The sequence below is a fragment of the Saccopteryx leptura genome, chromosome 3 (genome assembly GCF_036850995.1).
Source record: "Saccopteryx leptura isolate mSacLep1 chromosome 3, mSacLep1_pri_phased_curated, whole genome shotgun sequence".
NCBI lineage: Eukaryota > Metazoa > Chordata > Mammalia > Chiroptera > Emballonuridae > Saccopteryx > Saccopteryx leptura.
The window spans coordinates 221,672,189-221,695,288 of record NC_089505.1 but is presented as its reverse complement, the minus strand read 5'-3'; the positions used below and the strand labels follow the sequence as shown (position 1 = coordinate 221,695,288).

Genomic DNA, 23,100 nt, shown 5'->3' with positions numbered 1-23,100 from the left:
ATAATAAATAAATCCATCTTATTAAATCTCAACCTCTGGGTACATATCTTTTTAACATTCTGTGTGATAAAATGGGAAGTATGCATAAAGTACTCCTGCTGCAAACTGAGGTACCACTACATGTTGTCTTGAAAAGCTGTCATTTGAGATGCAAACTGAACTTGCTGCTTTTCTCATGAAAAACCATTTATATTTGACAAAATGACTACAGTCTATTGTTATTCAGATGGGGGGGTGGTAGACATTTTCATGAAAATACAGTGTATCTGTCCCTTTAAGGAAAACAACTGAAGTATTTGTCACCAATGATATAATTTCAGCATCTGAGCAGATCTGAGAAATAAGATATCATGCATCAGAAAGACAAGAAAAAGCAAAGTTAACACGGCTGTCGAGGAAGAGCCAGGGAGCACCGGGACGGCCTCATCAGTGAAGGCTGCACAGACAGCAGGATGGAACAAACAGAACATTTAGGGATGGATGTGATATGTGTCAGGGTAGAAGGAAGGGCATCGAGGCCAAGGGGGACTTGAGCAGCGTGCGGGTGGCTTCAGTTTCAAGAGCCAATTTCTTGACTGACACATACTCTACACATTAAGGCCTTATAAAATGAGTAGATAGTGGCTGCTCACCCTGACCTGTATGCTAGAGAATATTTTGTTTTTATAACAAATCAGTTTATGTACACATTTATTAACTCAGTATCAACTGAGTGAAAACTATGCATGTTACTATGCTCAAGTGCGAATACTGCCAGCCATGGGTCTGGGATTCATGCAGCTTACAGGATCTTAGAAAGTATCCAAAATAATGGCTAAGCAAAATAATTTTATATTTAATAAAAATAAACTATGTGTTAATATGTACAGTATTTTCTCATGTATAAGATGCTCCCATGTATAAGACGCACTTTAATTTTGGGGCCCGAAATGTGAAGAAAAAAAAAAGTGTTACATAAAGCTATTGAACTCAAGTTTTATTCATTATAAAATTCATATAATTCCTCATCACTGTCAAAACTCCCATCCATTAGCTTATCCTCATGTGTTTGATGATGAATCAGTCTTCAATGAGCACAAAAACAAGCACAAAGAGTGGGAAATGCAAGTAAAAAAAACTACAAAAATTGTATAAGACGCACCCAGTTTTTAGACCCCAAATTTTTTGAAAAAGGGAGCATCTTATAAAGCGTGGGGAAATACAGTACTTCATTGTCCTGATGTGTAATCTTTCTTGTGGATAGGAAGCTATCCTGTAAGAAAAGAATATGGAAACGCAGAATGATTTTCTAGAGGCAAAAGGGTCAGACAAGGGTGCATTTTATCTCCCTCTTTGTTTAATTGTATGCAGAACATATCACATGAAAAACTGGGCTAGATTCAGAAAAAATAAAAATTGGTAGAAGAAATATGCATATGACACCAACTTACTAGCAGAAAGTAGCAGCAATTTGAAAGACTTCTGAGTAAAGTGAAAGAAGAACATGCCAAAGCAGGCCGGCATGAGAACATCAAGAAGACAAGAAACTGGAAAAAAATACACACTTTAAGCATTTGGCCTTTTTATTTTTATAGGATTTTTAAAAAAGATTATACTTACTCATTTTAGAGAGAGAGAGAGAAAGAGAGAGAGAAGGGGGGAGGAGCAGGAAGCACCAACTCCCATATGTGCCTTGACCAGGCAAGCCCAGGGCTTCAAACTGGCAACCTCAGTGTTCTAGGTTGAACAAAGCTTTATCCACTGCGCCACCACAGGCTAGACTGAAATATACAACTTTAATATAGGCAACAAACACCCTGAAATTGTTAAAGATTTTGCTGGTACAGTTATCAACTCAGGTAAAGAGATTAAGAGAAGGCTGAGACTCGGAAGGGCAGCAATGGAAGAACTAGGAAACTCACCAAGATCAAAGACGTGTCATTAGAGACCAAGGCTGAGACCACTCAAACCCTTGTATTTCCAATTACTATGTACCAATGTAAAAACTGGACAATCAAGAAAGCAGATAGGAAGAACATGGATTCATCTGAAACATGAAGTTGGAGGAGATCTCTACAGATACTGTGGACTGCCAGAAAGATGAACAAGTAGGTCCTAGAGTAAGCCTGAAACATTGCTGGACACAAAAATGAAAAACTGAAGCTGTCTTGCTTTGGGCCCATTATAACACGAGGTTCTTTGCAAAAGGCAATACTGCTGGGAGAAACAGAAGGCAGCAGGAAAAGAGGAAGACCAAGTATGAGATGCAATGACTCCAAAAAAGAAGCCATAGGCATGGGTCTATGAGGAGGCTGCTGAGACAGGATGTTGAGGACATCACTTGCCATGGAGTCAACAGTAGTTGTAGCATGTGACACACACACACATCGATACAGTCTCTGAATTTCTAGTAGCTATTCATGGGCTTAATGTTTAATGACCAAAAATAGGAGCCTTCTACCTACTGCATATCATGTTGATTTAAATCTTACCTGTTTTGCCTGGGTTTTTACCTCTAGAACCATTACTGGTCTGTTCTGACTTCTTCAGTAACTTGCCCTTCCGCCAAATTTAAGAGCATTAAGCTTTCCTTCATGTGAGCGCTGATTATATTACAGAATTATTTCTGTGGACTTGAATAAAGTTTGAATACTTACACTGTTTCTGGAGACTTGGAATTCTAGTGTTCTTAGATCTATCTTCGCCACCTTACTCAAGTTAAACCTAAAATAAAAATGTACATATATTTCTTTGTAAGTAGCACCATAATTAAATAGATTATAGAATAATTATCAAGTCTGTGCTTTCCTTGCAAATTATGCTTTGGCAGATTTGAGATCAATATTATCTGATTAACTAGATAAACTTCCTATCTGCTTTCTTCAATTAATCTATTGTTTCAACAGCCAAAATTTACAGTTAATATTTTGCTAACTTTTCAAAAGTAAAATACTTTGGAAGGTTCTACTTGTTCTCTATAATTTTGCAGAAAGGTTTTCTACATTAATTTTTCTTATCTTAAACTGAAAGCTTTTTCATAAACTTAACATAATATCAATCTCTTTTCTCAGAACCTTTTCTCAACTTTACAGATCCAGAATTTCTTTAAGCCCAATCTGTACTGTATGAGCTGCAACAGAGTTTTAAATGTGTTAAGTAATAATTCAATTCTAATACAGAATCATTTTGATTTCCTAAAACAATGCTTACCTTGATATTAACTTATCTACAAAGACTGAAGGATTGGAATATAAAGCCAGGGGAATAAATTGAATATAAACAGGAATATCTGCAGGATTTTCTAAAGTAATCTCTTCTTCCTTTAAACAAAATAACCAAACAGTAAATGAAAGATTTCCATAGTTAAAAGAGTAGATACTTTATAATCCTATTATGTATTTCTAAAAACCCAATGTCACTTTGCATACTTACTGAAGAGCAGTTGGTATTAGTAAGTGGAAATTTCAAGTGCTGGGGTGAACTAAGTACTGAAGGCCAGGAGAGCTCAGCAGTGATTTTTGATAGTATATTTTTTTGAAGGTCTGTATTTACTTCAAATAAAGCACTCAATCTAGAAAAAAGAAGTTGTAAGTCACTGGACCAAAATAAAATATTAAAGTTTTCTGAAAACAAGAACTCTATCAGGCTAGTGTACTTGAGATTTTTATTTCCAGCTCTAGATAAACACAGGTTTATTTGCTCTAATAGTTTACTATACTTTTAATAGAGACAAGTAGAAGTTGTCTCTATTTTGGCACAAAGAGCTACCAAAATATCTATCACTGATCACCTGTATTGTTTTTTCACTGACTATGTAAAGAAAAAGGCAGGCACAGATAACATTAAATGCTATGGGGAGCCTACGGTTCTTGTGCGCCTACGGGAAAGATCTGAATACAAAGAACAGGGTGCTAAGAACATTTTCAGTAGAACTAATGTGAAGGCAGAGTTTGGGTTGGCATATGGCTTTTTCTCCCTTGAGATAAAAAACAAATCAAAATCCTAGTATACAATAAAGATGTCAGTTGAAGGTAATCCACAGGAAGGTTTTTATGCAGATTTATGTCAAGTTATCAGCAATATTCAGACCGCAATTGAATATTTCCCTACTTATGAGTGTTTATAAACTAGCTGTTTAGAACTCAAAACACATTTCCTAAGGAAACTATTAAAATGGTCTCTGGACCCAAACACCCAAGTCTATTTTAATCCCCTACAATATCGAATTATGATATCCCAATACTGGTAAGAACATAGGTTTTATAAAACTAGTAATAGAAATTCTCTGAGACATACACATGACAAGGTAACAGAAAGGCAGGAGAAGGGCGCATGCCCTACTCACTTTGCATCTGGGACCTGGAAGCAGAGGGCAACAAGGAGCCCAGGAATGCTGGGCACACAAAGAGGAAAGCAAGGGTTTCAGTGGGTGGGAGGTGGCCGGGCTCCTTGGCAGGTGAGCCTAGCACAGTACTGTAAGTTACTTATCCATAATTGAATGTTAAAATTTGGAGACTGCCTGGCCTGACCAGTGGTGGCACAGTGGATAGAGTGCTGAAGTGGGATGCTGAGGTCCCAGGTCTGAAACCCTGAGGTTGCCTGCTTGAGTGTGGGATCATCAAAATGATCCTATGGTTGCTGGCTTGAGCCAAAAAGTCTCTGGCTTGGCTGGATCCACCCCTCCACCTCCACCCCCTGCTGGTCAAGGCACATACGAGAAGCAAGGAACAACTAAGGTGCTGCAACTATGAGTTGATGCTTCTCATCTGTTCCTTCCTGTCTGTCTCTCTCACTAAAAAACAAAAACAAACAAACAGATTAAATTTGAAGACTGCCCAAACATTACAATGTCTACCATGGAAATGTAGGGGACCAACCAGTGTTTTAATTAGTGCTCTCTTAGTGACTTCATTGAAAGTCTCTTTGTACTTATTTTAACCATTTGAAAGTAAAAATGTAACTCTTTGCTTTAAGAAAACTTTTCATAGCAGATAATTCAGATAAACAGAAACCCTCAGACTGAACTGTCAGTGGTTTGAAAATTTACATAGTTCTATAAATTGCAGTATCTTAATCACAGTGACAAACACTGACAGCAGTTTTCATCAGTTGTCATATTATCATCACTCTCTAGTCATTCTCTTCCAAAGAACATGAGAAGATCAAATTTCTATACTGTCTTTATTTTCGAATACAGGTGCAATAGTGATTTGTCAATAGCATGTTTTCTACCTGCCGAAGACATGGTGAGCCCATCTGAACTGGGCCCTGTGCACCCCTAACAGCTCAGCACTTGGAAAGAAAAGAGGTGGCTCTTTTCATAATGACCAAATACACACTCGGTCTCCTACTATGAGAATAAACCGAGAATATGTTTTTCTTGCCTTTAATGGAGGTCAGTAGTAGGTAAAAACTTTCTTATGGAAATGGATGTGTCTAAGGTGAACACTGCTGTCATCCTACATAAAGATAACTTCAAATAGTTTCTTTGATTTTAGGGAAGTATCTAGAGTGATGGAGTAAAGAGAAAAATGTTAGTGTGTATATTTCTGAGCAATATACAATTAAAATGGCAATTCAAGATGCCTTGTTAATAATTTTCTGGAGATTTGGCATATTTTCTTAGCTATAGGAATGTAAAATAACCCAATAAAAATAATATTTAGGAAGTAAAATCAACTGAGATATTCTGAACTTGTAAAGATAGTTAAAATACTTAAATAAAGCAAAACCACCACTCACCTATGACCTGAATTTTCCTTTATTCCCATCCATCCTTTGAATAGGCTTTGGTGCAAATCCCAGTCAGCATCCCATGTGTCTTCCTGCATGGCTACCCCAGGCTGTGCTTTGGGTTCAGCTAAAACAGGAAATGTTAAGTATGATACACTCCACCCTACATCTAATCCACTTGCCAATTTTCCTTCAAATTATTTCTACAGCCCAAGAGATAGGAATGGACTTTAAAAATGGCAGCCTTCATAAAAGAATATTTTGCAGGCAGTGATAAAACAGCAAAGTAACTTACATTTGGACAGAAAAGGCAAGCCAACATAGCAATGATCCCCGCACTGCAGTCCAGGATCGAAATAGACGTTCGCAATCTATAAAGAGGCACAGGAGGGCCATGAAAACCAAGTCCATAGCAGGTCACAATAATAAAACACCCAGGAATGGGTGTTCTTAAACAGAACATGTCAAACCTTTGATTTTTTCCCTGGCTCCAAGTCCTCCTTATTGCCCCGTAATCGTTTGTAGTAAAATCGCCCATCTTCTGACAAAGATCGTATTTGCTGTATCTTTACCTTCTGTGAGAAGGAGTTCATAACACTCAAACTTTGATGAACTATTTTACCCTAAAGAAAGAAAACAAACTCATTTGTATATGGTGGGGTTTTCTTAAGAACACACACTTAAGAGCCAACAGATGTCTTTTTAGGAAACCAAAGTTCAAAGCACATTTAGAATTTCCATCAGTTGATACTCTCTAAATTTGTAACTAGAGCCTCTTTCAATGATAGGGTACCAGATTTTAAGTAAAAAAATTGTATGCTTTAAATAATCCTTAGTTAGAATCAGATTATAATTTTTTACTTTCTTTCGTTTGAAGTGTAACTTTTTGTTTTATAATCTGATTCTTAGCTATTTGAAGAAGTCTCTAAAATGTTCTTATCTCCTGGTCTAATATTTGGTATTAAAAGACACAGAAGTTAAGAGAATGCACAGGAGTAGAACTGTACACCTAAAACCTGTATAATTTTGTTAATCAGATCACCCCAATATTTTCAATTAAAGAGAGAGCGAGAGAGTGAGAGCGAGAGTGAGAGTGAGAGTGAGAGAGAGAGAGAGAGAGAGAGAGTGCCCTGGCCGTGTGGCTCAAGCATCAGGCTGGCATACTGAGGTCGTGGTTTAATCCTAAATTGGGCACATACGAGAGGCAACCAATGAGTGCACAACTCTCTCCTTTCCCCTCTCTCTGTCAAACCAATGGAAAACTTGGAAGAAAAAAAAAAGAGGCTGCATGGGAAAAACAGCTGAATGATGAAGTTAAGACTAACATTCATCATTTATAGTGTAGCCAGAGTGAAATACAGTAGAAACACATTAGAAGGCAGGTATGTGGCTGACGTTAAGAGCAGGAAGCAGAAGACCTGTGCTGAGTCCCAGATAAGCCTCTATAACCAATTCTGTCCTCCTGGCAGTTATCTAGTCTTCATGTACCTATAATAACTACTTCTCTCATGTCCATGTCTTGTCTTGCAGGGGCATGGTGAGGATCAAAAGATGTAGCAGATACACAAGTTCATTTTACAATGGTATTTAAATACTAAGAATTAAATGATGAGTTATTTGAAATGTTTATTTTTAAGTATTGTTTTCAGTTTGCTCTGTATTCTCCATCTGATAAAAGATGAAAAAAATCTGGTAATTGTTATGGACTGAATGTTTGTCCCCCCCCCCAAAAAAAAAATTATGCTTAAGTTCTAACCCCCAATGTAATGGTGTTAGGAGGTGGGGCTTTTGGCAGGTGATTAGTTCATGAGGGTAGAAAACTAATGAATGAAATTAGTGCCCTTAAGAGAAGAGAAACTGGGCCACCCTCTCTGCTCTCTTAGTTAAGTAGATACAACTAGAAGATGGCCATCTGCAAACCAGGAAGAGGGCTTGTACAATACAAAAGCCCTTCTAGTGTCGTGATCTCGGACTTCCTGATCTCTGGAACTGTGACAAATAAATGTTTGTTGTTCAAGCCACCCAGTCTATGGCAACTTGTAATAGCAGCCCAACAAACACAGGAATATCAAGTTCATTTGTAATTTCAAGCAAATACCTGGGCCTGTAAGCCATCTCACATCTGAAAGCTGAATATAAAGTAATTCAGAACTGGGACCTTGTTTTTATACAGATGTTTTCATTTACTGCAGGATTTATGTAGTGATTAAGATCACTGATCGAAAAGGTGACTGAATGAAGAATCAGGTCCTTTTGGATAAAGAATGAATTCAAGAGTTCTGTATGTCTAGTCAGTGCAGAGTATAATGATAAGAAGATAAAGATTTTAAGACCCGAACTTAAATGTGCTGAACCTTTTAATTCAAAATTTTTATTTTCAAGGAGCTAAGATTCAAATTGTTTTATTCTATATAGCATTAAGATTTTTTCAATGTACTTCTGCTCTTAACCCATCATGTTTCCTACCACAAAATAAAAGACGCTCCCACATTTGCCCCAACATGCCCTGTGATTGACTGCATCACTTTCCTGCAAAAGTTAGTGGCCATCTCCTGATTGCCACATTTCTTTTCTACTGTTGTCCAGGATCAAACTCTAAGTCATATTTTTGACTCCTCTATCTGCCAGCCTACCCCACCTGCTTCAATTAGTCACTCAGGATACTCAGGAACTGTTTAAATGATCCACCTGAAATGTCTCTTGCCTATGTTCTCTTCTCCATCATTCTGCTGCTCCATCCACCCATCACTACCAGTGCCTGCTATTAGAGATAAAAGAGCCTCCATCCTTTCCTAGTGGATCTCAGAGTCTCGCTGGGGAGACCACCACATACGCAAGATAGCCTCAGCTGGCTGTAAGAGAGGTCATTTCAAATCGTTCCCAGATCACACATGAAACAACCAGTACTGTCTAGTGGAGTCAAGAAGTCTTCAGAGAGGAGGTGATGAGAGAACTTAATCTGGAATGGTAAATTGAAGTTCTCTGAAGGTAGGAGAGGAGGAAGGGAGTCAAAGCAGACTCATGGCAAAGGTGTGCAGGTCTGGAAGGGATTTCTACACATTTTGTGTGGATTCTGGTCAGAAGACTCAGGAAGGTTTATTGTTATTTCCACTTGTATTTACTTCTGATAAAGAGCCAGTCCTTAGAGGTCAGCTCAGATGATGTCAATCCTCTGCTCAAAAACTTTCAATTTTCATGGATTTAAATGCACTTAATTTTTTTCATACCATCACTCCAATGTAACATTCTCTCTCCACTCTTGCCAAACTGAGCACCTCACTATCCCCTAAAGCTATCTCAGACTTTACTGCTCTTTGTTGTTCTTCTGATTGCTCCCCGAATCCTGGGGCAAGTTCCCGTCACCCCTAATCTTTCCCTGCCAGGAGGCTCTATGCCTTCTGATTGTCAGTCAGATGTGTTATTTCTCTCACAGTATTTTATTTTCACACCTCTTAGAGCAATTACTACACTCTGCTTCACATTTCTGAATCATGAGCCTGTTTCCTATTTTGGATAGAAAGCTTTTTGAGAGAAGGAACTATTTCTTATTCCTCTTTGTATCTCTTAGATAACACGGCACTAAGTCTTACCTAAAAATAAGCGATTAATAATAAAAAAAAAAACAACAACCAATTTTTCAGTTGAATTTGAGGGACAGAGAAGTAAAGGCAAAGAAAAAAATGAGCAAGAAAAAGTCAGTAAATTAACTGTCTTACTGGGAAGGATGGTGGAAGGACTATATGCTTTGGGAAGCAAGTCAGCGAACCTACTGCGATCACAGCCTTCACAGGAATCGTTAGAATCTGTGGAGTAGGGAGGCAGACCATTAAGAGGTGTTTAAGTCCGAGATTGATCTTGACTGTTACTGCACTATTTGTGACTTACATTAGCAATAACCAACATGTAAGCAAAATTAACATCACCAATGGATACTATTTAATCTGACCAATGTACTCCATAAAATGCACTGAATACAATCCTTCCATGTACTTCTTAGGAGTTCACTGAGACATGGTAAACAAGACCAAACAATGGGGAAGTAATAAAGATATATATATTTTTCATAATACAGGTTATTTTGTAATTTAAAAAGAAAAATCAAAGTATACTCCTAAAACAATGTATAAAGAAGTCCAGTATTTCCTAGTTATATAGCTTTCTATTTTTTTGTATATAGCAATAAATTGAGGTCAACCAAATAAAAAATGAGTTGAACATTCTAGATTTTGAATCTTAACTCACACTCATTTGTAACTCACAAAGATACTTCTCCAAGATATTTTTTCCTAATTTTTATTTTCATCCATATTCACAGAAACTTGTCTTAGCCATGAAATATATACTTATTCCTTTTCTTTTTTTTGTTTGTTTGTATTTTTCTGAAGTTAGAAGGGGGGGCAGGCAGACAAGACTCCCACATGCACCTGACTGGGATCCACCCAGCATGCCCACCAGGGGGCGTTGCTCTGCTGTAATTGGAGCCATTCTCAGCACCTGGGCCAACTTTGCTCCAATGGAGCCTTGGCTGTGGGTGGGGAAGAGAGAGGTAGAGAGAAAGGAGAAGGGGGAAGGTGGAGAAGATGGGTGCTTCTGTGTGTCCTGGCCGGGAATCAAACCCAGGACTTCCACACGCTGGGCCGATGCTCTACCACTGAGCCAAGCCACCAGGGCTACTTATTTCTATTATGAGTGATAAACATGAATTCCATAGATTTAACCTCATATTCTCCCAACAAGTTATTATTAAATGATCAATTCTGTTTATTCTGAATTAGTCTTTTTTCATATGCGGCTATATGTGCTAAACACAGGAGAATAAGGGTAGCAGTATATTGACTTTAGTAGTGCACAGCTTCCCAAAAAGCTTTTCAATATTAAATTAAAATATTTAGGTTTGGCAGAAATACATATATTCAAAATCTCACTGACTGCAACATGTCAAACCCACAGAGTCTTTAAAAAGCCCAATGAGCCTGACCAGGTGGTGGTGCAGTGGATAGGGTGTTGTACTAGGACGTGGAGGACCCAGGTTCAAAACCCCAAGGTCACCGACTTGAGCGCAGGCTCATCTGGTTTGGGCAAAGGCTCACAAGCCGGAGCCCAAGGTCGCTGGCTTGAGCAAGGGGTCACTTGCTCTGCTGTAGCCTCCCCACCCTCCTGGTCAAGGTACATAAGAGAAAGCAATCAATGAACAATTGAGGTGTTGCTACAATGAAGAATTGATGCTTCTCACCTCTGTCCCATCCTGTCTGTCTTCTGTTCCTCTCTCACACACAAAAAAAGCTCAACGATCTTCATTTTGTCTCTAACAACGACTCATATAAATACAGTGTGCCCGTAAAGTCATGGTGCACTTTTGACCAGTCACAGGAAAGCAACAAAAGACGATAGAAATATGAAATCTGCACCAAATAAAAGGAAAACTCTCCCAGTTTCATACCTATTCATTGCAGTTCGATGTGGGCTCACGCACAGATTTTTTAGGGCTCCTTAGGTAGCTATCCCGTATAGCCTCTATAGACTTGTCACTGACTGATGGCCTACCAGAACGGGGTTTCTCCACCAAACTGCGGGTTTCCTTCAACTGCTTATCCCACCGAGTAATGTTATTCTTATGTGGTGGCGCTTCGTTATAAACGCGCCGATATTCACGTTGCACTTTGGTCACAGATTCAAATTTAGCGAGCTACAGAACACACTGAACTTTCCTCTGTACCGTCCACATCTCTACTGGCATGGCCGTGGGCTGCTCCGCTGTATACACGGTGTTACATCATCATCTGCGCATGTGCACATGCTGCCACATCATCCTACAGCAACTGGGAGGGTTTTCCTTTTATTTGGTGCAGATTTCACATTTCTATCGTCTTTTGTTGCTTTTCTGTGACCAGTCAAAAGTGCACCATGACTTTACGGACACATTGTACACTCATGAGAACTCAAATTGAGATGTAATTTCTTGCTTGTCTTCCTTTTTGGAAGTGTTACACAGGAGAACAGTTATGACTACAGAAAGATGAAGAGATCTCTAACTCATTAGTTTCAGCCAGGGTATCTGTAGTGCACTGGTAGGCAGGGTTGTAACAGAGCAAATCTAAATGTGCCCAAAGCATTTTTAAAAGACTTTTGATTAAGAGCTTGCATTTTATCAGAAGATCATCATTTTATAGACTATTCTCAAAAGCTCAGTTCTAAAGATTTTTATTCATTGCCTGAACAGGTGGTGGCGCAGTGAATAGAGCATCGGACTGGGACGTGGAGGACTGAGGTTTGAAATCCCAAGGACATTGGCTTGAGTGCAGGCTCACCAGCTTGAGCGTGGGGTCACTGGCTTGTGTGTGGGATTATAGACATGACCCCATGGTCGCTGGCTTGAGCAAGGGGTCACTCTGCTGTAGCACCCACCCCCCCATCAAGGCACATATGAGAAAGCAGCCAATGAACAATTAGGGAACTGCAATGAAGAACTGATGTTTCTCATTTCTCACCCTTCCTGTCTGTCCCTCTCTCTGACTCTGTCAAAAAAAAATTCTTATTTATTGATTTTACAGAAGGGGGGTAAAGTGAGAAGTTATCAACTAATAGCTGCTTCACTTTAGTTGTTCACTGATTGCTTGTCATATATACCTTGACTGGGCAAACCCAGGGTTTTGACCTGACAGCCTCAGCAAAAAGCTCAGCGGTTAAGGTATAAAACACGTAAACTATAACTTCATAAGTAAACTTTGTTGTCTGTTTCTACTAAAAAAACTGAATTATTTAAAAAACATCCATGAAGTCCTTACCTCATAGTCTGTTGTGATCTGTATGGCTCCATCATGAATCCCTTCCAGTTTTTTTGCAGTAAGTTTGACTCTGAACACTGCAAAACAGCCTGAAGCTAATATCACCTGTATGTAGCAGAAAGGACAATCATTCATTAGCCTTGCTTGTTAAAGTTATTACTAAAATGCAAAGAAGGCTATACTTCCAAACCCTAACATATAAGAGGATGAAATCAAGTTACCATATGTACAAACATCTCAAGATAATGTCCCTCCCTGGCTGTTTATCTACACTTACTCTATGTGCCACTGAGAAACTGACTCCTTGAGGAACACTGCCAAGGTGGGGCAGGGTATGGTCCTCAGGCGGCACCCACGTACCTGCATGGATGAAGAGCGTCAGGGTTGGAGCAGAGGCTCACAGCCTTCCACCAGCCCTTTAGCCACATTAGTGAACAAGTACATACAAAGTTGGTTTGGGTTCAAGTTCTCAATTTAACTGTTATGTCCATGTTCATGTCTTCAGAGCAAATGAGATCGGATTACATGAAAACATCAAATATCACGGAAAGGAAGAGTTAAGCAATACAAAGTTGATAGAAGAATGGGGACCTTACTCGTTTTCTCAAGCTATCTGCTGATGTTTCTGGCACTTAATCTTTTCAATTAGGAAATTAAAAAAAAACTCATAAAATTCATTTTGTGAAGTTGTATTTTAGATTTTAGTAGTTGTATTTTATCTAGAATTCACATTTATATCAAAATAACAAATGCTGATAGACAACATATTCACTTTCCCCTTTTTATCGTTTTTTTTTTTTTTTTTGTATTTTTCTGAAGCTGGAAACGGGGAGAGACAGTCAGACAGACTCCCGCATGCGCCTGACCGGGATCCATCCGGCACGCCCACCAGGGGCAAAGCTCTGCCCACCAGGGGCCGTTGCTCTGCCGCGACCAGAGCCACTCTAGCGCCTGGGGCAGAGGCAAAGGAGCCATCCCCAGCGCCCGGGCTATCTTTGCTCCAATGGAGCCTTGGCTGCAGGAGGGGAAGAGAGAGACAGAGAGGAAGGAGGGGGGTGGGGGTGGAGAAGCAAATGGGCGCCTCTCCTATGTGCCCTGGCCGGGAATCGAACCCGGGTCCCCCGCACGCCAGGTCGACGCTCTCGCTGAGCCAACCGGCCAGGGCCCACTTTCCCCTTTTTTAGAAGCATTTCTGTGCTGGTTTTCTGTGACTATCAAAGTTAGACATGGGTCTTAGAGTACAGATTGTTGTTGGCAATGTGTGTTTCATAAGGAACAGAACAGTAAATTAGTTCATAGATTTGGCTTTTTAGAAAACAGTTGGAAATTTAGGCATTACAAACTAAAAAAAAATCATTTGTGGAGTTTCTATTTTAAAGTTCATCTTATTACAACTTCCAATTTTAAGTAAAGATTCATAAGAATCTCATCTTTGTGTCCCTTGTTTTTATACTTATAGTTTTATATTAAAACAAATCTTAAAATCCTAAATTGTCAGTCTTTGTGTAGTCAAATTTATTTTTTTTTAATTTACAGATATTAGAGAGAAGAAGAACGAAAGAGAGAGAAACATCAATTTGTTGTTCCACTTATTTATGCATTCACTGGTTGACTCTTGTACGTGCCCTGACCGGGGATCATGCCTGTGACCTTGGTGTATTGGGACGATGCTCTAATCACCTGAGCTACCTGGCCAGGGCTAGATCTCTCAAATTTAAATGGTATGTATTATACATGCTATTTACTGCTAGGAAATGATGCAGATTTCTAAAATGATTTATAATGTCTTACTAAGAAATACTGTAATTCAACCATCTGGGATTAGACACACATATGATTTTATTTAACTTCATTGTTTGAAGAAACACATTAATGGCTGGTCTTGTTATTTTTATTTCAGTATTATACTTGTATTAAAAATAAAATTTCAGCTGGAGTAACAAATATTACCTCTCATAAACATATCTTTGTTTTAAAAAGAGGCCTAATTTCTGAATCAAATTTAAAACATTTAAATTACTTAAATGTGAACACCCATATATCTACCACTATTCAGAAATATCCAGTGATGCAGCTTGAATGATATAGTTGCAATTAGAATACATTACTTAGTAGTTCGCTATTTTTTATAAATCTTTTTTCATGTTTTTACACATAATCATATTTACATTTTTTAAGAGAACAAAAGAGAGACAGACAGACAGGAGGGAGGAAGATGAGAAGCATTAACTTGAAGTTGTGTCACTTTACTTGTTCATTGATTGCTTCTTATCTGTGCCTTGACCAGGGGAGCACCAGCTGAGCCAATAACCCCTTGTTCAAGCCAGTGAATTTGGGCTTCAAACCAGATACCTTTGCGCTTAAGCCAGTGACCGTGGGATCATGTTGATGATGGTGACCCTGCATTCATGCCAGATGAGCCCACACTCAAGCTGGTGACCTTGGGATCTTAAAGCTGGGACTGCAGTCTATTCATTGCACTACCGCCAGTCATATTATTTACAACTTTTTATTTGCTTCAATATTCAATCATAAAATCATGACTTCTTTTATGCATTTGGCTGTGTCTCGTTACTTGGAATCATTAAAAATGCTGAGGTCGCCGGTTCAAAACCCTGGGCTTGCCTGGTCAAGGCACCTATGGGAGTTAATGCTTCCAGCTTCTCTCTCCCCCCCCACCCCCCGTCTCTCTCTCTCCCTCTCTCTCCTCTCTAAAAATGAATAAATAAAAAAAAATGCTATTATAAATGCCTTCATTCTCATAGCTCCTGGCTCGTAAGTTGCTTTCATGAAAAGAACTCCTAGGAGTGGTATATATTGCCAAACAGCCCTTCAAAAAAGTGTTTTGGGGGATTCTTCCAGTGCAAACTGTTTTTAAATAGTTTTATAACCTATGGCGTTCCACGGAAGTGTATCTGTTGTCAATCTCTGAATTAGGGTATCTGTTTTTCCTTTTGTAAAATAAAACTGCTGCAAGAAGTTCTATCCTAACCTATAGATGAGAGAAGTTATGATTCTTCTTATGACAGGGGATTCTAATTGTGCTCTTGAGTAGGTGTAAACTCTAAGTTCCCTTCTCAGCAGTGGGGAGGGCTTAGACTGATACTATACTGTTTTGTGCTTTTAATGTTCATAAGGCAGAAAAGAGAACATGGGCAAGAATCAAACAATGTTTGCCTCACTGAACTCTTCTAATCAGTGCAGAAAATTGACCAGAAATACTACTGTATAACTGAAAACACTTTCTACTGGTGTGCAATCTCTTTTGCCCAGTCAATTCAAAGAGCACATGGTTAATTTAGTACCAATGGAACCTTCTCCTGTAATGACACCTGTATTATAAAAGAATAACTTTAATTTTGCTTATTACAGAATATTTTATGACATGGTAGAACTTAAATTTGTTTGGGTTTCAAGTGCCCTCATAATAAAGGGAGGGGCTTGAAGGAGATGACCTACAAGGTCTTTCTAATACCAAGTAACCACTGCTACTATGAAGCTAAAAAATAGGAGATAAAGATGTGCCATGGCAACAGCCTGTTATCTGGTGTTTAGACAGACATCTATGTTTAAGAAAACAATAAGAAAGTTTACTTACTGATGACTGGTCTGATAAAGAGGACTTGTCTAACTCTGGAAGACTTGAGATTATTGTAGTTCTGTTGCCTCTTTCAGTAGCTACAAGTTCTATTGATAAACCATCTCCTATGATGTGCCAACTTTTTATAGCCAACTTAAAAAAGAAAGATATGAAAGTGATTATTGCAGCACTAGAATAAAATCCTTAAATATGACTTAGAATAAAAACATTTTTCTTACCTCAATTGGATTACTGTTTATAATTGCAAATAAAATATGACTTGTTTCTGTAGCACTCAGTATACCAAAATCTACAAAACGTTCCTCTATTTTGGGGGGTAATACAAAGTACTGAAAAGATATAAAAAAACTCTATTAAACGTCAAGTCATAATATGTAAGAGAATGTTATCAAGAGAAAGTGACTATATTCAGCTATTTTAAAGTTTCTATATTTTATGTAAATATATACATATATATACACATATATAAAATATAATTAAGAGCTCTGCCCTAATAGTCTATTTTTTTATTAATTGAATTTATTGGGATGACAATGATTCGGAAAACCGATACTGGTTTCAAGTGTACAACTTAATGTAACACCATCTATATACCCCATGGTGTGCCCATCGCCCCAAGCAAAGTCTCTCTCCATCCCCATTTCCCTGACTTTGCCCACCTCCACCTACCCTCAACCCCGTTTATCTCTGGGTAGACAGAGTTGTGTCTATGTGTTATATGTATATGTTTATTGGCTAATCTCTTCACCGTCTTTCTTCCAGTCCCCTCACGCCCCTTCTATCTGACAGCTGTCACTCTACTCCATGTGTCCAAGCCTGTTTCTATTTTGTTCATCAGTTTATTGAGTTCTTCAGATTCCACATATAAGTGAGATCATATGGCACTTGTTTTTCTCTGCTTGGCTTATTTCACTTAGCATAATACTCTCCAGGTCTATCCCTGCTGTCGCAAAAGGTCAGATTTCCTTTTTCCCTTTATGCTGCATAGTATTCCACTGTGTAAATGTACCACAGCTTTTTTATTCCACTCATTTTGGAGAACTGTATTTCTATATTCTCATTTTATTTTTATCTTTCCCATCAGTTTCACTGCTTATATAAACTTCTTTAATGGACCCCTCTAAGGATACTTGGCTTGGATTTTTTTCTAGTTTATTTTTTGTACTAGGAAGACCTTTAGCCTTCCCTCCAGTTTGGATTACTATTCCAACTCTGTGTCTTTACCGTCTTCCTTTCTTCTTTAGTATCTGGCTCTTTCCTTCACCCTGATACTTCCCTGTCTCTTCCTCTGTTACTTTTTTCCAGATTATGATTTTTTCCCCTATTTTGTTCATTTTTAGCTTTTCCATATTTATAACAACTTAAAAGCAAAATGAAGAGAAAGTAGAATGTGGAGAAGATCTAACTGGAGACAGTAACTATAAGATTCAACTGTTTCATGAGGGAAGACAGCAGCTAGGAAGGGTGAAAACCAGTCTTATTTATACAGAGAAGGGAAGATTAGCCCTACTTGTAAAGCACAAAAAATAGCAAATGCAAGGGTGACAATAAAATTACCTAGTGACATCTGAAAACATAGAAGATGGGGTGAGGGCTTAAATTTTAAAGGTAGATAACATACTTACATCTAAAAAGCCTGTATATACCCTCACAGGCAAATGAAATTTAGAAGCATTGGTAATAAGTAAAATGTTGTTATCTATGTGCATGGATGATGTGGATGGCATAAAAAACAGGGTAAAAATGTATCCTGATTCGTTTGGAAGAATTAAGACTGGTTTGCTGAAATTGTGAACCTAAGGAAAGGAAGGGAGAGAAAAAAACATGTTAGCATCTCCTAGCTGGAAGATCAGTAAAGTTAAAAGTATGAGGGGTCCCAGACATACTTTAAACATTGTTTTGGCTTCTTCTGGTAGCAACACATCATGAATGAGGATCGCAAAACTGAAAGTGTTAGTAAGGTAAATCGGCCTTTCCACACGATCAGCAGGACTGTCTCGGATGTGAAATAATGTTGCAGCGTGATCAAATCCCAAATAACTATTTGAAAACAAAACAAAACAAAATAAATCATTTTTATTTCCACGTGTTAACTTAAAATCTAAGTTCTTTTATAGTGAGTAATAATTTATGTTGAGCACTAAGAACTGTTATAGAATTAGAACTATAAACAGTTTAGTGATTGAATATATATTTTAAAACAAAATCTAGCTGGCAAAATATTGACATGTACAAAGAATGACTCCCTACTAAATAATACATAACCAAAAATCAAAACCAAAACCTATTAAGAGTTTTGAGCTACTTAAAGAAAATCATGTTTATAATTCAGTTGCAACCAGCTTTTTCCTGATCAAGTTGGATATTAAACTATAACTGGTTACAGCAATACTTTTTAACCACTGTATCCCAAGAATTTTGTGAGTGTGTGTATATGTGTGTGTGTGTGTGTGTGTGTGTATGTGTGTGTGTGTGTGTGTGTGTATGTGTGTGTGTGTATGACAAAGACACAGAGAGGGACAGATAGGGAAAGACAGACAGGGAGAGAGATGAGAACCATCAGTTCTTCATTGCAGCACCTTAGTTGTTCATTGATTGCTTTCTCATCTATGCATTGATGGGGGGAGAGGGGGCGACAGCAGAGTGAGTGACCCTTTGCTCAAGCCAGTGACCTTGGGCTTAAGCCAGTGACCTTTGGGCTCAAGCCAGCAACCATGGGGTCATTCATATCTATGATCCCACGCTCAAGTCGGCGACCCTGCGCTCAAGCAGGATGAGCCCGTGCTCAAGCAAGCAACCTTGGGGTTTTGAACCTGGGTCCTCTCTATCCACTGCACCACTGCTTGGTCAGGCCCAAGAATTTTTAAAACACGTAATATCTGACTCTTTAGTCAGGGGCACTGACCTCTTTCCTCTGAGATTGTCCAATAAAAAAATAACAGCCAACAGAACAAGAGCCATCTAGTATGAATGAAATAAAAATTATACCTACTTTTTTTGGTCAGATTGGCAAAAATTATATTTTTTGATGTGCTGCAGAATTTCAGTAATTAGTTTATGTGTGCCATGAGATGAAAAAGATTGAAAATCATTGGGCTAAGTATAATTAGAAAATGAACTACATATATTATTGCCCATTTATAAAAAGTTGCAATTCTAGAATAATGCATAGGAGTGTATAAAAGAATATAAATGATTTTGTTTCAAGTGACATTATACCTTATTAACAAGCCACGGCCATTTCCATGTTACAAAAAGAGTTTACAGAAAGGAAATGGTTCAAATGACTTACATATCACTTAAAAATCACAGATTCATTTCCTTTTGTATTACTGAGTCCTCAAGACTTCATTTAATCCCAGATCACATCATCCCGTTTACCGTTTTCTTCTAAGTAAAATATAAACAAAATAAGGAGACTTTTCTCCTTTATAGTTAAAGTCATTCTTTTTAATAATAATTGCATGGAGTTTAGGTGAATTTAGCTAATACTTTTTTGCTAAAGTAAATTAACAGGAAAACAATTTATTGATTAGTAAAAGGTTACGAAGCTTATTTTAAGAGAAACTTACCCATCTAATACTTCTGCTTGATATGGTATTTCAAGTTTAGAGTAACTCTTCTCCTTTGCTTTAACAGTGATTTTCCCAGAAAACTGAGATGTTTTTTTTGCCTTTGATGCTGAAACACACACAAACCTCCTGTCACCTTTTCTTCCAAAGAGTTTATATAGAGCAATGTGAGAGTGACTATGTGAACTAAATCAAATCTTAAAAGGAAAGCTGAACTTTCAAATTGATAAACAGAACAGTTTTACAATAGTTTAAATCAAATAGCACACTTTCCATACAAAAAATGAATAATATTTTTTATTTTCCTGTAATGCAACAAACAAGCAATTAGCAAATGAACACAATTTAGGAGGGAAAATGCTGTATGTGAGCTACTTCTCTATAGTCATAAGCTGTGACTTTTCTTATATGTATAGCAAGGTTTCTCACCCTTGGCACCACTGACATTTTATGCCAGAGTTATACTTTATTCTGGGGTGAGGTGGCTGTCCTGTGCACTGCGGGAAGGGTAGCAGCATCCCAGGCCTCTACTTGCTAGGTATCAAGTACCCCTGGCTGTGACAATCAAGAATGTCTGTGGACGCTGCCAAATGTCCCTTAGGAACAAAACTGCCCCTCACTGAGAACCACTGGTTTACAGCCACACTAAAAAATTAAACACTACCTGTGTGGCCAGTCTTTCTATAAAAACCCATCAAGTAGAGTTTTGAGCTCTGACTTCTTATATTAGCCAACACTAACTCACAGTAATAAGAGGAGATATCCCCTCTTTACCATTACATTGTCCTCACAGATGAAGTAAAACCTTGTACCCATAGGATGTTCCTTTCAAAGCAAATAAAGGAGCTGCCTATCTTTATCCCTTTTAAAGTACTTCAGGAACACTTCCACTTAGGAGAATTTAAATGTGGGTTCTACAAATTAGTGTTATCCAACTTTGGTGCATGCACGCATACACACACAGGTATGATATCCAATGTGTGGCTATATACAGATGATGACTTTAGATTTTTAAAGGCCCCCATTAAACCTCATTTCTTTTTGCTTCCTGTTTTAGCCACTTATGGATGCTTTTAATTTTTCACTATTTATTCTAATATAAAGCTGATCAAAAGGGCAAAAATTAAAGCATTTCACTGTATCTTGTCAAGTTACATTTTAGCAAATAAAAAATTTAAAAACCAAGAAAAGTCAGTTAAAAATGCTAAAGAACACTGACTTGTTGATAAAGATGCTTGCTTGGTAAGTGAACACTGTAGAGTTAATATATATTATATGATGCATCTGAAAATATTAAAAGTCAAATAAAACACACATTTCCTGTTGATTTCATAGCAATCTCAGTGGAACTGGAGTGGTAGGGGTGGAGTGGGAGGTGGAAGGTAGAGGGATTGTACCATAATTTTAAAAACCTATTCTAAGCAATATAGTACTTGGCATAGCAATACTTCTACCAGGCAAAATAGACTTTAAAACACAGTCTATAATAAGAGACAAGTAAGGACATTACATAATCACGAAGGGATCGATCCAATAAGATGATATAATACTTGGAAACATTTATGCACTCAACATAGGAGCACCTAAATATATAAAGGAAATATTGATGATTGTCATAAAGGGGAGATTCTTCATAATAGTCACAGCAAGGAATTTTAACATTAATGGGTAGGTCTTGTAGATAGAAAATCAACAAGGAACCTTAAATGACACACTAGACCAGGTGGATTTAATTGATAATTTTAGAGGATTTCACCCAAAAGCAGAATTAAATTCTTTTCAAGTGCACACGAACCATTTAAGAACAGACCACATGTTAGAACATAAAACAAGTCTCAATAAATTTAAGACTGAAATCATATCTAGCATCTTATTTGACCACAATAGTATACAACCAGAAATCAATCACAAGAAAAAAATTGAAAACACACTAACATGCTACTGAACAACAAATGGGTTAATGAGATTAAGGAAGTAATCAAGATACTTTGAGACAAATCAAAGTAAAAACACAACACCACAAAATCTATGGGACACAGCAAAAACAGTCCTAAAGGGGAAATTCATAGCATTCCAGGACTACTTCAAGAAACAAAAAAAAAATCTCAAACAATCTAACCTTATACCTACAGGAATAGAGAAAGAACAATAAAGAGAGGAAAAGATGAAAATAAAAGCAGAAATAAACAAAAGAGACTAAAAAATAAATACAAAAGATCAATAAAACCAAGAGCTGCTTCTTTGAAAAGATAAACAAGATTGATAAACCTTTAAACAGACTTATCAAGAATCAAAGATTACCTGAATAAGTAACATCTGAAATGAAAGAGAAGTAACAATTGACATCACAAAAATACAAAATATTTAAAAAATATATTATGAACTATATGCCAACAAATTGGACAATCTGGAAGAAATAGCTATACCCCTAGAAACACACAATTCTAAAACTGAATCAAGAAGAAACACTGATTACACTAATAAAATATAGCACTAATCACAAATCTTCCAACAAACAAACGTTCTGGAACAGATGGCTTCACAGGTAAATTTTATCAAAACATTCAAAGAAGGACTAACATCTATCCTTCCTAATTACTGTACTCCAAAAAATTCAAGAGGAGGGAAGACTCCAAGCTCATTTTATGAGGCCAGAATTATCTTAATTCCAAAACCAAATAAAGACATTACAAAGAAAGAAAAATTTTGACCAATATCCCTGATGAACATAGATGCTAAAATCCTCAATAGAATATTAGCAAACTGGATCCAGTAATACATTAAAAAGATCATAGGTGGAGGAGTGGCGGAAACTGCAGAGACAGCCGACCGCTGCAGCTGGCTGGAGCCAGTAACACCTATACCTGAACGCCCTAGGCAACAGCGGCGGAGGGGGTGGCGGGCCTGCAGCCAGACCACACCTAGGGAACACAAAGGACACACCCACTGGGGTCCAGTGGCCAAAACATTCTTATACATGGACAAAATGAGAAGGCAGAGAAATGCAACACAAATGAATCAAGAGAAATCCCCAGAAAAATACCTGAAGGAGTCAAAATAACCAAATTATTGGATGCAGAGTTTAAAATAACGATTGTTAAGATGCTCAAAGATCTTAGAACAACAATAGATAGCCATGACGAATACCTAAATAAAGAGATAGCAAATATAAAAAAGGACATTGAAATAATAAAAAAGAATCAGTCAGAAATGACAAATACAATATCAGAAATAAAGACCACAATGGAAGGAATTAAAAGCAAGATGGATGAGCTGAGGATGGAATCAGCTAGTTAGAGGACAAGATAAATGAAGGCATGGAAGCAGAGCAGAAAAAAGAAGAGACTCAAAAAGTCTGAGGAAACTCTAAGAGGCCTCTGTGACAACATGAAGAGAAATAACATCCACATCATAGGGGTTCCTGAAGAAG

General features: G+C 37.7%; 1 protein-coding gene across 2 annotated transcripts in view; it reads right to left on the bottom strand.

Annotated features, from left to right (window-relative positions):
- Nucleotides 1–23,100, bottom strand: part of TMEM131 (transmembrane protein 131) — a 248,473-nt gene that overhangs the window by 56,401 nt on the left and 168,972 nt on the right. Inside the window, exons 13-25 of one of the 2 annotated variants that reach the window (XM_066377627.1) lie at nt 19,671–19,779; nt 17,985–18,138; nt 17,724–17,894; nt 16,317–16,427; nt 16,096–16,230; nt 12,498–12,602; nt 9,429–9,515; nt 6,183–6,335; nt 6,008–6,083; nt 5,722–5,839; nt 3,412–3,550; nt 3,190–3,299; nt 2,637–2,703 (exon numbers count right to left, since the gene is read on the bottom strand). In XM_066377627.1, coding sequence (XP_066233724.1) covers nt 2,637–2,703; nt 3,190–3,299; nt 3,412–3,550; nt 5,722–5,839; nt 6,008–6,083; nt 6,183–6,335; nt 9,429–9,515; nt 12,498–12,602; nt 16,096–16,230; nt 16,317–16,427; nt 17,724–17,894; nt 17,985–18,138; nt 19,671–19,779 — 1,535 coding nt within the window. The remainder of the gene's footprint in view (nt 1–2,636; nt 2,704–3,189; nt 3,300–3,411; nt 3,551–5,721; nt 5,840–6,007; nt 6,084–6,182; nt 6,336–9,428; nt 9,516–12,497; nt 12,603–16,095; nt 16,231–16,316; nt 16,428–17,723; nt 17,895–17,984; nt 18,139–19,670; nt 19,780–23,100) is intronic. The other variant, XM_066377628.1, reaches the window with a different exon arrangement.